This window comes from Mesocricetus auratus, unplaced genomic scaffold (genome assembly GCF_017639785.1).
Source record: "Mesocricetus auratus isolate SY011 unplaced genomic scaffold, BCM_Maur_2.0 Super-Scaffold_100021, whole genome shotgun sequence".
Classification (NCBI taxonomy): domain Eukaryota; kingdom Metazoa; phylum Chordata; class Mammalia; order Rodentia; family Cricetidae; genus Mesocricetus; species Mesocricetus auratus.
The window spans coordinates 35696135-35712371 of NW_024429202.1; the positions used below are offsets into that span (position 1 = coordinate 35696135).

At 44.1% G+C, this 16237-nt stretch overlaps 1 protein-coding gene across 5 annotated transcripts in view; it reads right to left on the minus strand.

Annotated features, from left to right (window-relative positions):
- Positions 1-223: 223 nt before the first annotated feature.
- Uxs1 (UDP-glucuronate decarboxylase 1) overlaps positions 224-16237 on the minus strand; it is a 74286-nt gene continuing 58272 nt past the window's right edge. For all 5 annotated transcript variants that reach the window (XM_040729242.1, XM_040729241.1, XM_040729243.1 and 2 more), the window contains exons 11-15: positions 14397-14440; positions 10950-11010; positions 9601-9658; positions 9043-9146; positions 224-5646 (exon numbers count right to left, since the gene is read on the minus strand). In XM_040729242.1, the coding sequence (XP_040585176.1) occupies positions 5515-5646; positions 9043-9146; positions 9601-9658; positions 10950-11010; positions 14397-14440 (399 nt within the window). In that variant the 3' untranslated portion in view covers positions 224-5514. The remainder of the gene's footprint in view (positions 5647-9042; positions 9147-9600; positions 9659-10949; positions 11011-14396; positions 14441-16237) is intronic.

Sequence of the window (16237 nt, forward strand, 5' to 3'; positions counted from 1 at the left end):
TGTTTGAGAAGAGCCTGCTGGTCCTCATGCTGAGTTTTCTGTGTTGAGAGTTGACTTCAGATTAGTTGCTTCCCTCCACTTCCTGTAGGGCTCACCAATTCGGACCAAGGAGAGCCAGCTCCTAGACAGTGCCAAGGGTATTGAAAGAAATCCAGGGAATTGGCGTAAGATAAGACTTTTCTATCTAAGAGGTATGGGGAAAGAAAAACAGACACACCTATTCTGATGTTTTTTTCTCTTTATTCGCTCATGTTGAATTCTCAAATTCTTTGTTCTTCTCAGCTTAAATACCAACAAAATCTTTCAAGTATTACATTTGAAGGTCACATTTCATTTCTAAGTAAATGATAAGGAACAGAGTCCTCTCCACAGCTCTCATGCAATAGATTTAGATGACTTGTTACAGAGCAAGGAAAGAGTACTTTCTATCAGTCAACTCCCCAACTGGTGGGTTATAACTTGCAGCTGTAAAGAAATGATTTTAAAGGAGTTAAAAAAACTACTAAAGAATCTAAGAAAAATAAGGAAATTGTGTGTTATATCCTCTAAACATTTTAAACTAACATTTTGTGATTAACAATTGTAGAAATATTGGGGAGAGAAATGCTTTATCAAGGAGAGTGCAGGAATGAATAGTGAGGTTAGTCACACCCCCCTCCCCCAAACATGAATTGTAGGGCAAAGGGCGGGGCACAAGTATCTTAAATTTTAGAATAAATTTTTCTGTTCTGCATGTAACCCTTGACCATAAAAAGGGAAACATGTAACTCTTTCACAGGGCCATGAAGGTAGTTTATTTTTTGTAGCCCTGACCAGTTAGAGAATCTTTCCTCGTGTTGCATCTGAAAAGCCATAAAACTGAGGTTAGGAATTTGTGCAGATAGTTAATCATTGTCCTAAGTTACCAGTTAGACCTAGGAGAGAGACTGGCATTGCAATTTGCCTCGGACATCTTACCTTGGCTCAATAAACCAGACAGCTGGCTATATGTCCTTATAAATAAGATTGTATTTTTCTGGGAATAGTTTATCTTAAAACCCACTAGCAAGGCACCTGGTCTAATCTAAAGCTACTTTGAGGTTTTAAATCAGCTATCTTGGCAGCCGGGGACATACAGCTGTTTTCTTAATGTCAGGCTAAACTATAACCCAAGACATAGCTCTTACTGGGAACTCGGCCCCTGACTTGGGTAGAATTTCTTTATATTCATATTTATTCATCAAAACTCTGTATAAGCTAATATTATTAGTATCAATTAGAAAATACAGCTTAAGTCACCTTCTTGATAACCCGCAGATTATTTTCCCAGTAGATCGGGATGTAACCACGAGATAAACACACTAGGATACATGTAGTGGGGAACTCCCCACATATAAATACATCATACCAGATACCAGAGAAACAATGTAGCAGCAAAAATATGAAGGTACAGCATAAGCAAAAGACATTCTAGAGTCTATATTATCATATACCTTGAATGAGATAATCCCATCAGAGAGTTGAACTTCTGGTGGGCTGACATATGAATATTAATTGCCATCTGCTGTATTAAATGATAATAGTCTCTGGCACCTCACACTTTTAGTTTCCGAGGACCTCATCATAACTTCACCAACTTTCTAGAACATATTTCTGAATTCTGAGGTCCTGGAATAGAAGGGAAAGTCTAAATCACAACATGAATTTGGGACAATGCAATACAGCCCCTAACACTCGTACTAGGTCCCTGGGAAGGCTACCGTTTCTACTCACATTCAGTCTGATGCATGTTTTATATTCAATGTCCAACATGTTTTACTGTGCTTAGTTGGAAGTAAGTATATGAAGAGTGTATCTAAGTTGATCTCTTAGAAATGTTTCTGACTTACATTTTAAACATTTTAAATGGCGTAGGGTCAGGTATTTGAATTTTCATCTTGGGTCTTTAATATGTCACATTAACTTAACTAACAAATGAACATAAATCAAACAATGCAGAATCCAGCAAGACTTTTAAAAAGACTGGTTTGTAAGCATTTTTACTATACCAAAACAACTGAAGCAGGTATAAATTTTTTTTATTGGTGTTTTATGCTGTTAAAATACTACAGACTTGGGTACCTTTTAGAGAAAAGAGGTTTATTTGGACCTCAATCCAGTAGTCATATGTGGTGACAGCTTCTCAATGTAATAGTTCATGGCTTCAAATAGAGACAGGACCATAGGCATCTTCTGTCTCCTCTTAGGTACGGGGCTGTTTTCTGATGACTGACCTAATCCTAATGAACCTTGGATGACAGACACCACCTTGGAGCACCATCTTCTTAGGCTTGATTTCCCACTCTCAGTATCTCATGAAAGGGAGCTAAACTTTATCACATGGGAACCACTGAGCTACATCCCAACCCCACCCATACCACAGCCCAAGTTTCCTGATAAAAATCTGTATTTTCCTTCTTGCAACACAGCTGTAGATGAAAATGCAAACAAGGACACAACCAAGAAAATGTGTGGGCTAACCTTGGTGATAAGAACAGAAAGCTTCACTGCCTCCGGATACTGTGGTATCAGATTCTCAGAAAGACAGAATTCTCTAACTCCCCATCAAAGGTACCAATTAACCACCAAGAGAGGGTAGGTCAACTAAACAAATGATTTTGATAGACACATGGAAAATTTAACTCAAGTTTTGTTTCAGAAGAACCTCCAAATCCCCCACAATTTTACTAGATAAAACTGACAGCAATTACAGGAGTTTATACTCCACTCACTCCAGCTTCTGTCAAGGTCACACGACTGCGGTCCACCATCTGGGACCAGGGTCATAATCAACGACAATGCCATGAAGTTCCACCCAGCTGGTGGGGTGGGCTCAGTATTCAATTCCACAGCTGCAATCCAGTTCACTCAGACTATGACTGTACCTTGTTCAAGCCCACATGTCTGTCACTAAGTTAACCGAGAACTGTAGCACTCTCCAACGTATAAGCAAGAACTGTAGCACTCTCCATCGGATAAGCCACAGTGATACCCCAACAGGGGACTGCTTCCAAAATGCAGGTTCATGCTGCTCTGACAAAATGCTATAAATCCAGTAGTTAATAAACAGTAAGAAATCATTGCTCATAGATCCGAGGGCTTCAAAGTCCAAGATCAAGGTGCTGACCAATTTTGGTGTCTGGCAAGGGCTACTTTCTAGTTCATAGATGGTGCCTTCTCAGAGTAACAGTAGAAAGGAAGCAAGAGCCACTGACAATCCTATAGGAAAAGTTCTTTCTGACCTCATCACTCTACAGACACCTCATCTCTTAACAGTACTGCACTGGAGAGTAGGTATCTACAGATCCAGATGGGCTGAACTTGGACCACAGCAATCACCTGTATATCCCTCAACTCATTTCCCTCTCTGCCCAAGATACTATCATGTTTAATTCAAAGCTCATGTTTTCCTTTATCCCCTTTCTTAGAGGAAATTATACACATCTCTGTTTCTCTTCTACTACTTGGAAAATATTTTATGGCTATCAGAAGGGTGAGTCTTACTAAAGAATTTCAGACATTAGTGAACAATAAGCTAAGAGAATTCAGGGTCCTGGATTATGAAAGAATTTCAGATACTAGTGAGTAGTAAGCTAAGAGAATTCGGGGTCCTGTATGCTCCTAGATTATACTGGCTAGCTTAACAACATGAAGCTCTGAGCTATTTCTGTCTACATTTGTCATTGGTCCAAATGCACCATTACGAATTTCCAAGCAAGCTTCCACTTGCTCATTCCCACCTCTGTAAATGATGCATCACTTAGTTCAGTCCAAAATAACAGGAACTAAACAGAGGAGGTTGGGGGTGTGGTCAGTGACCGAGTAACTGTGTGTGCGCGAGCGCGCGCGCGCAAGCGTGTGTGTGTGTGTGTGTGTGTGTGTGTGTGTGTGTGTGTGTGTGTGTGGTTATTCTTGATTCTTCTTTCTTATACTATGTTTACTCTTAAGCCCAGTTCCAGAATCTTCTGGTAAATTTAGCATGATAAAGTCACAGCATCTTTGGCTGCATTCCAGGGCCTTTTATTAAAAAACAACAACAAAAACATATCCTATTTTTAAAAAAGTCCCAACATGGTTTTGAAGGACAGACGAAGCTGAGATACCAGGTGTTCCTGTTTGCAGATACTTAAACCACCTGGTCCCCACCTTTACGTCTTGGGCATCTGTGCGGGTCTCTGCTGCTACCCTACAGGGCCAATCTGCCTGGAGACAGATAGGCTGCTTTTGTGCATTGGGTTGTTCTTCCATTTACTTTAAAGGGCAAAAATTAATCCTAGCACAAACATTGACGGAGTTCTTAATGAAAACGATAACTCCTGAAGTTTTCATTTCACTCATCAAATCTTGCTTGAATTCTACCCCAGAATGAAAGGTTTTGTTTCACCTGGTTTGTGCTGGCATAGGACACAAAACCTATCCTAGTGCAGGCTGAGTCCCGAGAACCTCACCATAGTTAACAGAGCCTGAGCGCTCCTGATTCCCAGTGCTGAAAGGGCACTCAGACTGCAGTGTCAGAACAATCCAGGTTTGGGATTTAGGATGCTCATACTAAATCATACTCTATGAAAATGTTCCCACGATAACCACAGTGAATTCTGAGATTTGAAACAATTCTTAAGCATTTTGGAAAAAGGCATGTGCAGTGTGTAGTATATGCACAGATTCAACCCAAGTAGCACACATATGATTCCAACAGCCACACATGAAGTTAAGTCTGGTGTAAACCGGATGGTCTTAGAATTTTCTCATCTAAGATCTCCAACATCTGATGCAAAGCAGAAAGCCAACCTTTGTAGCTCAAAGTCGGTGACCAGTGAGTTTCAATATTTTATTAAAATAGCATATTCAACCATGGTTAACCAAGAATACCTTAACATTGTTCCCCCACCCCCACCCCAATATGCAGCACAACACAGTAGTGATTTCAAATATCCTTGATCAAGAACCAACAGAGATGTTTCAAAGTCAAGTCTGAAACTAAAAACCAGACCTTCAGAAATGTCTAAATTAAAAAGGAAACAACTTTCCAACAGTTTTCATTTGTCCCCAAATAAACGCTGGTGCACCGCCCACCTGACAATAGTGCTAGGATTTGAATTCTTTATGCATAGTGTAACATCTCGTTTATAAGTACCCACGTTTATAAATAAAATTGGCGTTTTCCGCCCCATTTAATGTTTCTTTTCAGCTTCACAAAGAAACCAGTAACTAAAACTGTCAGCGACAGTTACAGCATACACTCTGACAGCAAGATAAAAAACCCGAAAATAGCAGAGATGCAGCTAGGCTGTTGTACATAAAAAGACAAATTTAAAAAGTGCAAGGCAAAGTCTGCAGGTTTCGAGGGAGCTTTCAGGCACATCCATGTCTTTAAAGCAAGCTTCAGAATGAAATTCCAGTTTGTTCTTCATGACACCTGTTTAAGTCTTTTAAAAAAAATCCCATAAAAGTTCATCTCATTAAGTGTAAAATGGAGTCTCATGTCCTAAGGCTAACTCAGTTGTGGCGCGTCCGGCCCTTCTTCACTCTGGCGGGCTTAGGTTTGGGGATGTACTGGTTATTGGCCTGGTACTCTAGTTCCTTCCGGAAGTAGTGGATGGCTTTATTCAACCCTTCCTCCAATGGGACCTGGTGGAGACAGTGAGAAAAGGAACAAGATTTGTCAACAGAAAGGCTTCTATGAAGCAAACAGCAGAGTGCCCTGGAGATATGACTTTGTAGTCAGCTGTCCACTTCATGAGGACACTCAAAGCCAGGAGTGCATCAAGGCCACTTTGGAGATGCCTGCGGTCCTTAGAGCTACTTTTCAGAACACATTCTGCAACTTAGCAAGTGATACTGGCTACCAATGCCCTCAAGTTCCCAAAGCCCCTGAGTCCCTGTTGCAGGCATGCCTACTACAGTCAGCTGCAGAGACTGTTTCTGAAATGGGTGTGGGCCCAAACTTATGAGGAAATCCTTCAAGGACTGGAAGGAAGATGCTCCGAGGTGGCTGTCTACACCTGCCTCCCCGGTCCCCCCGACAGCATAGGTAGGGAAGGACCCACAAAACATGACAACATTTAAGCAATCTTAACCTGGAGCAGGGAGACAGGAAACAGGAGTCAATTAGCTGCTAAAGAGAAAGCTGTGGAAGGAGGCATTCCCAAGAACTACAGAACATTTGCTGGTGTTTGTCTGTCTTGATTATGGCGACAGTTTTACAGGTGTCGAAATACAACAAAACACATCGTATTATATGTTTTAAATCTGGGCATTTCACTATATACACATTGCACAAGACCCTAAAAGCAGAGGAAGCATAATTAGACAAACTGATTAAACTAAAAAGCTTTTCTCAGTAAAAGAAAAAGCACGCAGAGATAGCCTACAGCATGGAAGGAAATGCTTGTCAACTATGTATTTGATAAGCAGTTAACAGTAAAAATGTATAAGGACCACAATTTAAAAAATAGATTTAAATAGGCATTTTTCTCAGGAGAAGACACAGAAATGGCCAATAGGTATATGAAAATCCTCAGGATCGCCAACTATCAGGGGAACACACATAAAAACACCCCTTCAAGTTAAGATGCTTTCTCTACCTCAGGAAGTGCACCCACTCACATGCATACACAGCAATTATGTTTGAGATGTCTAGGTGTCTTTGGATGAGACTCTCATATATTTCCTATCAGTTAAGCCTCCTATTACAAAGAATCCAATGGCAGTGTGTCTCATATTCTGTATCTCCATGTCTTTCAGATGATGTCTCATAAGATACAAGTTCTAGACACATATCCTGGCTTTGTGTATATTTAGTAAATATACACTGAATATTTTCCTAAAACATTCTGTTTAAAGCACATGCTTTGGTGACAAACGGACAAATGACAAATTCTTGCAAAAGACTGGAGAACCCGAGGAGCTACAGAGATGGCTCAGCTGTTGAGACCATTTGTTGCTCTTGCTGAGGACCTGAGTTCAGCTCCCAGCACCTACACAGTAGCTCAAGCCACCTGTAACCCCAGTTGCAAAGGCTCGGATGGCCTGTGTGGGCACTGCTTGCATATGGCACACGTGTGTGTACACAAGCAGGTGAAACACAAATATAAAATGAATGAATGAAAACAAAAACTCCAGGGGAGCTGGACCTCTGCTTCTGCAATTGCTCTGTTCGGATGGGACTACTAGGTTTTAAGTCTGAGCATACTCGTTTTTATTTCACTTATTAATTTTCTGTCCTTTAGCAGATCCCTCAGACTCAAGGTGTCGCACTGCAGCACCAGAGTTGGACTAAGATTCTAACATCCCTTCAGATCCCATCAGTTTAGACTCTACCTCCTGGGCATTTACCAGGCCACACCTTCTAGCAGGTAAGCTGAACTCTGAGCAGCACTCCGCCTCTAATGCTCGTAGAGTGAGGCAGCCTGACCTGCCCTGTGTTTATCTTCCGTGTGACACAGCATTGGATCTCCACCAGCTATTGGGATGTCTGCCATGATATGGGACCACATGCTCTTCACCCTCCAGAGGGGCATAGCAAAGAGCGAACAGCCAGACACAGTATATGGAAAGAGGCCTCTTGTTCCTGCAGCCTGGCTGGCCACGGAAATTTTCTATCAGTAGGTGGGCCTGTACAGGACAGACACTTGAGGGGCTACAGACAGGGGGAGCTCCCCACCAACAGAGGGGGTTCAGCCTAACAGTGAGAAGCAGCTGGACAGATTTTGGTGTCTAGTCCAGTGTTTCTCAATCTTTCTACTGCTGAGCTCCTTTAATACAGTTGCTCATGTTTTGATGATCCCCCCCACCATAAAAATTATTTCATTGCTACTTCATAACTGTAATCTTGCTACTATTTTGCACTGTACTGTCACTATCTGATATGCAACACCAAAGGGGGTGTGACCCACATGTTGAGAACCGCTGGTCTAGTAGGTCAGCCAGTGGAGAGCCTGACAGTCTAGGAGCCCCAGGGAGGTATGGGAGTCCACCTTCCTCCATGTCTTTCAGTCTTCATTCTTTCCGGCTGGAGTTCTATCGGCACCCAACTGATAGGACTAGAGCACTTCCGTCTACATGAAACCTCACCCAGTCCAGCCCTGGACACCAGGGCCCTGCAATGAAGCTGCTGTCATCCTCTGATGGTTTGCATCTGAAATGTCACCCAGCTCACAGCACTATTTCAAGGGTATGACCTTGCCAGCAGAAGTGTGTGCTATGGCGGGCCTTTGGAGGTGATACCTACCCTGGTTCTTTACTTCTTGTCCCTGCATTCCATGAAGCAACTGCCACAGACTGCAGCCCTGGCTGCCACACCTTCTCTGAAACCCTCTGACAATGTGAACCGAAATAAATCCTTCCTCCCTTTTAGTTGCTTTGGTGAGTATTTTGTTACAGCAATGAGAAAAACAACTAATATACCCTCCCTGACGCTGCCTTCTTCAGAGGTGGATGTATGTAGTAGCTAAAAGTAACTCTCAACCTGACAGACTAAACTACCTGGTAAAGAGCCTCAATGCAGCAACTGTCTTCATCAGGTTCATCTACAGATGTGTGTCTAGCAGTTACTGCCTTGGCTGTCTTAACTGACAGAGGTCAGTCCAGTCCACTGAGGGCGGTGCTGTTTCCTAGGCAGGTTATCACGGCATGCACAGGAAAGCTAGCTGACCATGAACCAGTGAGCAACACTCCTTCATGGTACCCGATTCCAGGACCCTACCCTGACTTCCCTTGGTGACAGACTATGACCTGGAAGTTAAGCCAAATAGCCCCCCTCCCTTTTCTCCTCAAGGTGCTTCTGGTCAGTGTTTTATCATAGCAACAGAATGAAATGAGGACATTTACAGACTCACCTGAAAACAGCTCACGGGAGGTCTAAGCCATTTTCACTAACAGAACATGAGATACCATTGAATAGAGAAAACCTCATACCTGCCTTGACACTCAACCCACCCTACTTCCCTGGAACCCTCCCCACAGGACCGCAGGAGGAAAAGGTGGATGTCTTTCCCTGAGGCAGGGGACCTCCTTCATACTCACCACAGGCTCCCAGCCCAGCATCAGCTTTGCTTTTTTGATGTCTGGTTTTCTTTTCTGAGGGTCATCCTGGGCTTCAGAGAGAAACTGAATTTCACTTCCACTACCTGAGTGTTTTTAAGAAGGAAAAAAAAGGTAAGGCCACGTGAATCCCTTATCACTAGGGGGCACTGTTTTCCCGTCTGTGGCAGGAGAAATATCATACCCACAATAGAACAAGAGCACGAACCCTACGCAAGAAGCTCTCACAAAGATTTGGTCTCAAAGGAAGCAGCACTCAGAATCATCAATGGTCACCTGCCCAGGATGTGCTAACCTAACCGTGTCACACCTGGAGGACAAATCTCTGCCCCACATTCCACCCAGACCGGCAACTAGACCTGGGATCCAAACTCATATCACTCCATCCTCTCTCTAATCTCAGAAGAGCTGGAAATGTTCCTCAAACAATACTTCTCTGATTCAGTCAGCTTGAACTGGTTCCCCACTGCCTAGGGAAGGTACTACTGACAGACAGGGTACGTGTGGATGAGTTCATTCAGAGTCACCTAGCATACTTACCAACAAGGTTTTTAATTAACTGAGCAAATTCCAGGATGGTATGTTCTTCTGGGTTCCCCTAAGGAAGAAATGGATTCACCTATAAGCATCATGACAATGGCTCTGTACCTGGGCCACATACTACTTCAGAGACATTCGCTGCATGAATCATCATCAGGCCCCAGACTTCACCCCAGCTTCTTGTGCCACTGGAGCATTCTGGGATAGATTTTATCCTGGTCAGGTGCAAACCTATACTACCTTAGACCTTTATCTGTTCCTAAGAATAGCCGTCAGGTAGGACAAAGTCACTTACTGTGGGTCACACACACTGGGCGAGCTTCCAGGACAAGTTACTTTTTAATTACTACTTTTCTGTCATCTTAGTGTTACTCTGTGTGTTTGGTTTCATGTTACTATCTTCTAGGATAATACTTCCTCTATGAGAACTGTGTCAATACCTTTCACAGTGCCGGCCCAAAGGTCCTAGAGAGAAAGCTGCTGCCACAATGGATGTCACAGACCAGTGTTCTGGGCAAGCCACAGGGACCGTCTCCACGGGCTTGATGAAGTGAGCTTACTGGGGTGGGGGAGAGGAGTTGCTAAGCAAACCCTTTCCTTCCATCACATTTTCTAATGGTTGCCACCTTCATTTTTGCAAAGCTGGAAATGGAACTCAGGGCTTTGCTCATGCTAGGAGGTAATTCACCACTGTTCTAACCTGCTACTCTTGGTCCTCAAGTGCTACACCAGCACAGGCCAGGGGCATGCCTGGCAGCTGTGAACTCCTCCAGCTCCCAATTTCTGAGGCTATCCTGGACCCAGAGATCAAAGTGTCAGGAAGGTCCAGGCTTAATTGTAGGCCCAAAGAAAGGCAGAGTGAAGGATGGAGCATGGGCGAAGGGGGCTGTGGAGGCTCCTGGCAGACACCTTTCTGATTTGAGGGAAGACACGTTTCCAAATAGATACAGTTCCTAAGTGCTCTTGTGCAAAGCCTCCTAAGGGGAGTAAAGGAATAAGATGTACAGAGAACATGCAGGCATAGACCACAGAGCAGGGCCTTCTATCACAAGCCTCTATCCACTGGAGCGTTCACCCACTCTCCAAGTGTGATCTTTACACGGAGCTCTTCAGGCAGAGGGAGTTCACCGTGCTGCTCATGCGGGCCTCGCGGGTGTTGTCTTTCGATCTCTTACTCTGCTTTGTCTCACTTGAGTACTTAGCAGATGCCCGACACAAGCTTGTTGAGAGCAAGCTGAGCCCTTCACCAAAGACTCTCTTGCTCCAGTGGCGAGGGGGAGGGGGAGAGGGAGAGGGAGAGGGAGAGGGAGGAGAGGGAGAGGGAGAGGGAGAGGAAGAACGATACTCACCAAGTTCACGGGGCTGCTGACATTGCTGTTCATGAGTGCGACCAGGCCATTCACCAGGTCACTGCAAGAGAAGGAGAGCCGGGTCAGGCAACGCCTGCCGTAGGGCAGGAGTGCTGAGGGCACACGCCAAACCTCCCCAGACGGAGACAAAAACCCGAATGGAAAACCGGATGGGGAAACAAAACCCTGTAAATTAAGATGATGTTTGTAATGCTAGCATGTTCATGGATGAAATGAGTCCTGTAACACTGGGATTTGCTTTTGGTGGGTGTGGTGGGGTGGCAAACAGGGTGGGGAGAAGGGGTTAAGCCTACCCTTTCTGTGCATTGCTGAAAACAACCAAGGACCAAAAGTTAAAGCAGGTATACAGCCCCCAGAGATGGCAACTGCAGGGCCTCGGATGAAACCGCAATGTTTCACTTGAGCCCACGTTAGTCGACCGACACAAAAATTACAATTGTTTTAAAACATAAGCTCCACGGAAATGAATGGACTTCAGTATGCAAACTCCATACTGGCAAATCACAGCGAAAGGCAAACAAACTGCACACGGAAATCGATGAAGGCTGCTGCCCCCTCCCTGAGCCTCTAGCCCACCCTTAGCACATCCTGTGGTGCTCGCTAGCTGTCGGGGGCAGCTGGATGTTTCGGATGGATTGTGATCGGCTGAGCCATGAAGGTGAAGAGAAGTAAGCAAACTTCCGCTTACCAAGGTTTGGTTCTTAGTTTCAGAAGCGTTAAAGTGTGGCTCTGTTAAAGAAAAGTTACTTCGTAAAAATGACACCGCATTGGGAATGTAAGCGCTTGTTCTACGCCCGTGTTCAGCATCTACGGTTCTGAATGAAGTCCACTTGCGAACCTCTCCCTCTTCCTCCAGCTTTCCCACAAGGTACAGGCCACTGTGGGCCATGATTGGCTTCCAAAAGAAAACCCAAGATAGTTTTGCTTTTCTTTTAATTGGAATAAAAAAAGATTTTTGGTGTGTCATTTAATAAGGGTATTTCTGCTTTTCCAGTTTCAACAATGGGAATTTTATATGAATATGCTTGATGTTCTGTTCTCCCAGATCAAGTGTAAATGCAAACCACCATTGACCTTGAATGATTTCTTTTCTAAGAGGATCTGGCAAAAAAGTCACTTCATCACCATGGCAGTAGTCACTACATCCACCACGCACTCCTACAGCATCCGTCTGTGTTTGAACGAGACATTAAAAGCTGCCATTCAGTAGCATCCGCAATGGTTCCTAACACTGCAATAAGGCCAGGGTCATGCGCAGTTGGAAGATGGCTGGTTCTTAAGCAGTCATCCTTTTTGGGAGAGGAGGGAGGGAGGGCTATGTACCTTGTACACAACAGGTTGGCAACTTTTAAAGTCAAAATTGTGTAAGTCATACTCATTCAGCCTGAAGCTTTTCAAAGTGTCATTTTGACAAAGTGACTTTTAAGAAATAGATAACATGCCTTTGTTATGTGAATGAGGACACAACCCAACCATGAAAGTATCAGACACGTCATGCTAGATGCCAATGCAGATGACCATGTAGGCCTTGGGTCCCTGTGGTGCTGAAGAGGCAACTGTGGCTCTGGGGACAGTTAGCCAAAGACTGTAACTACAGGTTTAAACACTGTACCGTTTTACAAAATAAGAGACTTTCAGCTTCTTAAAGAAATAGGGGGTGTGTTAAAAATAGCAAGCCTTTGGTCAGCTCTCTGTGGAGACTTGAATCACTAGATAGTGCATGTCCCCGAGTCCTGGTGATCTCAGATGCCACTATAATGGCAGCATTACAAAAAGGGGCATTGCTGAAAGGGTCCACTCCTATGTACAGGGAGACTACTTACATCCTCTTTCCAAGGTGTCAGATGGTCTGGGAGGTGACCCTGTGTAGGTCACAGCAACTAGGGGTGTGAGCTGTGGCCAGGACAGGCCTGGTGCCGTAACAGCATAGGCATTGCTGAATTCTTAAAGCACTTTAATTATCTACTCCTTTTCTCCCCACCAACTGTATGTGAAGCTACTCAACTTAATTTTGTATGAGATGTCACTGAGGCAATGTGACCAGAAAGAAGGCAGGCTTCTAACCAGAGCCCTTTGATGAAGAAGTCTGGGGCCCCAATGATGTAGTTCAAGGTTGAATCTGTGTACGTATAGACATCAAGGCCTCCTTAGAAGTGCATGGCTGGGGGTGGGGGGAGGCAGGGTGTGAAGGGGGATGGGATGAAAACGCACTGTTATTATTATTATTATGAAGAGATGGTGCAATACATGGAGGTCTGGCAAGTTCAGTCCAGCTACAGAAATTTGCCCCAAAACATTTCTCCAAGTCCACAATCTGAGCTCTATACTCAAAAACAGAAACTGTCCTAGAGGGAGGGACAGTCACTTGTCCTCTCTGAAACTGTCTCTTAGAATAAGCTAACCTATTTGGACAACACATGGCCAGCGAAATCTCATTTTCAGGCATTTGGCCCTGCTTGACAAGATATGCATGGGTAAGGAGAAACAAACACTGACTGTGATTCGCATTTATTTCCAGCTCCTTTTGGATCACACATGAGAATGTATATACTTTCAGGGGAAAACCTATACTGGTCGTTTTAACTTTTGGGAAAAAATTAAAGCAGCATTCCCATTTCCCTAAGTGACTTCTACTGAACCCCTCAGCTACTGAGACATGGTTGCTCAGGTCGAGGCTAGGGGCTACTGAAACCTGTACCCCACAGCTATCTTCTTACCCTACAGTATCCTTGGATGGCTCTAAGACACCTGGGACAGCATTTCCTGATCAAGAGGACTTCAAGATAATTGCATTTAAGAGCAAAAGTACATGGTGTCAAAATATAGACTTGGGTTTTACAATGATCAAGGATGTTGGAAACTTGCATTGAATTTGTAAACATTACACATAGGTAGAAGATACTTCAGTGTAGTAATTGCTTATTAATATCAACTGCATTAAGTAACAAAACTCTAGGTAAGCTTCCAAAGACAACAATACAAGTCACCAAGTGAAACTATTCTCAAGAACATGGGCCTGCCTCAGCTTCAACACGAGGTCACCATTAAGAAACACTTATCTCCTATTCCTAAAGACTGTCTCCATGTTAGAAAACCATGCTTTAAAAAATTGGTTGGACAACTGAATCTGCAGGTTTGATGGGTGATGAATTGGCCTGCAGCATTTAATACCCAAGTTACCCTCACAGTGCTACATAACTTCATCTAAGCAACACTAGGTGGCAGTGAAGGATTAGCCAGGAGTCACAGAAATGGAAGATGAAAACCAACTTTAACAGAGAAAAGCAAGAGGTTCCTAATCAAATATTAAAATTAACTTAATACACAGTTAATACAGAGCTGTGGAAATAACCAGCATATACAATATATACTGAGCTGTTACTGCATTCCTCCACTCAGAACCAAGGCTAAGGACCACAGCCTTACCTGACATACTGGAACGCCCTTGTCTGAGATCCGGATCCATATACCTAGAAGGAAATCAAGAGTTAGAGCTGAGAAAAACCACCCTGACACTATTAGTGGGACTCCTGACTTCAGAAACTGTAATGTGTAGTCTTCCGACCAGCCTGGTCCCAGAGCTGGGTCAGTCCCAAATGAACAGGCAAGACACTATATTAATTATGAAGCTGTTGGCCGTTTGCTATGGTTTCTAATCGGCTAGCTCTGACTTAATTGTTAACCCATAATTACTAATATATATTTTTATAAAGTCTTATCTTTCCAAGAACACCAGACTTGTGTTCTCTCCTCCCAGGATCACATGGCGACTTATTCTTGACTACATTTCCTAAAATCCTCTTCGACTCTTAGTCCCATCTATCTTGGCCTATTGGCCAACAGTGCTTTATTCATCAACATACACACAGAAGGACTTCCCCCATCAAGAACCTCGAAGAGGCACTGACATGGACTTACAACATCTAGAAGCTTTTGAACCCTCTTTGGCCGATACATGTAACTGTCCCCCGCCTCAAAGAAGTCTCTCTTGGCAGCAGAGAGACCATCCCTGAAAACCAAACTGGTCTAAACACAGAGAACTGATAATGGGGTGCTCAGTCTCAACAGACACATCAGTAACACAACTCCTGTACCTAGGCTCACAGAACACTACGGAAAGGAGGGTGGGAAGACTTTGAGAGCCAGGAAACAGGAAACCTGCTGTGAGCTCAGATGTCTCCTAGAAATGAACAGGAAGATACATGGACAATACTGCAACGACATGGCTTCTAAACAAGACCCAAACAATGACAACACTGATAAACACATTAAGGCCTCAAAACCCGGGGGGGACTACAGGCAACTGCCAACTACTGAGAGAAGGAAAATTAGTCTTCCCCAGGAATGGGCCCTTAACTGGTGATCCAATCCCACGTGGTCAGCTATGAAATCATATCCACATAGCCACAACGAATGGACTCAGCAGGTGCATTTATCTAATTTGTGTTTGTGTGTGTTACAATAGTAATTAAAGGAAAAGAGGCCATCAATTGTAAGGGAGTAAAGAGGAAAATGGGAAATGCTGGAGGAAAAGGACACAGGAGGGGTTGAGGAAGGGGGGAGAAAATGAAACAATTATATTTTAATTAAAGTAAATTATTAAGGAAAATGAAAACATCTCGAGCCACATCTCCACTGTGTGCCCAAGGTACTTTGGCTATGGCAGCCTCTGCTGAACAAGCTTTAGACAGTCTAGGCCCAGCCGGGTACTTCCCACAGAACTGTGTTAATGGAAGCCCTGCTTAGGGAACCCAGCCCTCATAGCTGCCTGGCCTCCTTCAGCAAGACTCTGTGAGGTCAGTTTGGTCAGGACCCCCCGTCCCCAGATGCTTCTTTCACTTCCTCTTTCTCTCCACAGACTCACTGCTCCTTGGCTGGGATTCCTCCTCCTGTCCACTAAAGCTGCGCTTGGCCTCCACTGAAGCTGTCACCCCACTCTACCCCACTGACATCTACAGAGAACCACCTGACAAGGGGAGGAAACACTATCTCAGCGCGACAGAAAAGCGTGGACAGTTAGTTCATCGGGTTCTTGATGGGCATAGAATTCTGTGGAACAAAAACAGCAACAAAACACCCCAAACACTGCAAATGTCTCCTCAGGCCTCCTGCCTGGGTGGCTAGCAAAGAAGACACCCTGGATTAATGGCACTCGGATGGCGCCAGTGATCTCCCCCTGCATCTCTGGCACAGTCATGCCGGGTCTGAAGACAACACGTGAGACATGACCTCCAACAATGTGTGCATTCTTGAAGCTGCTGGGGGAC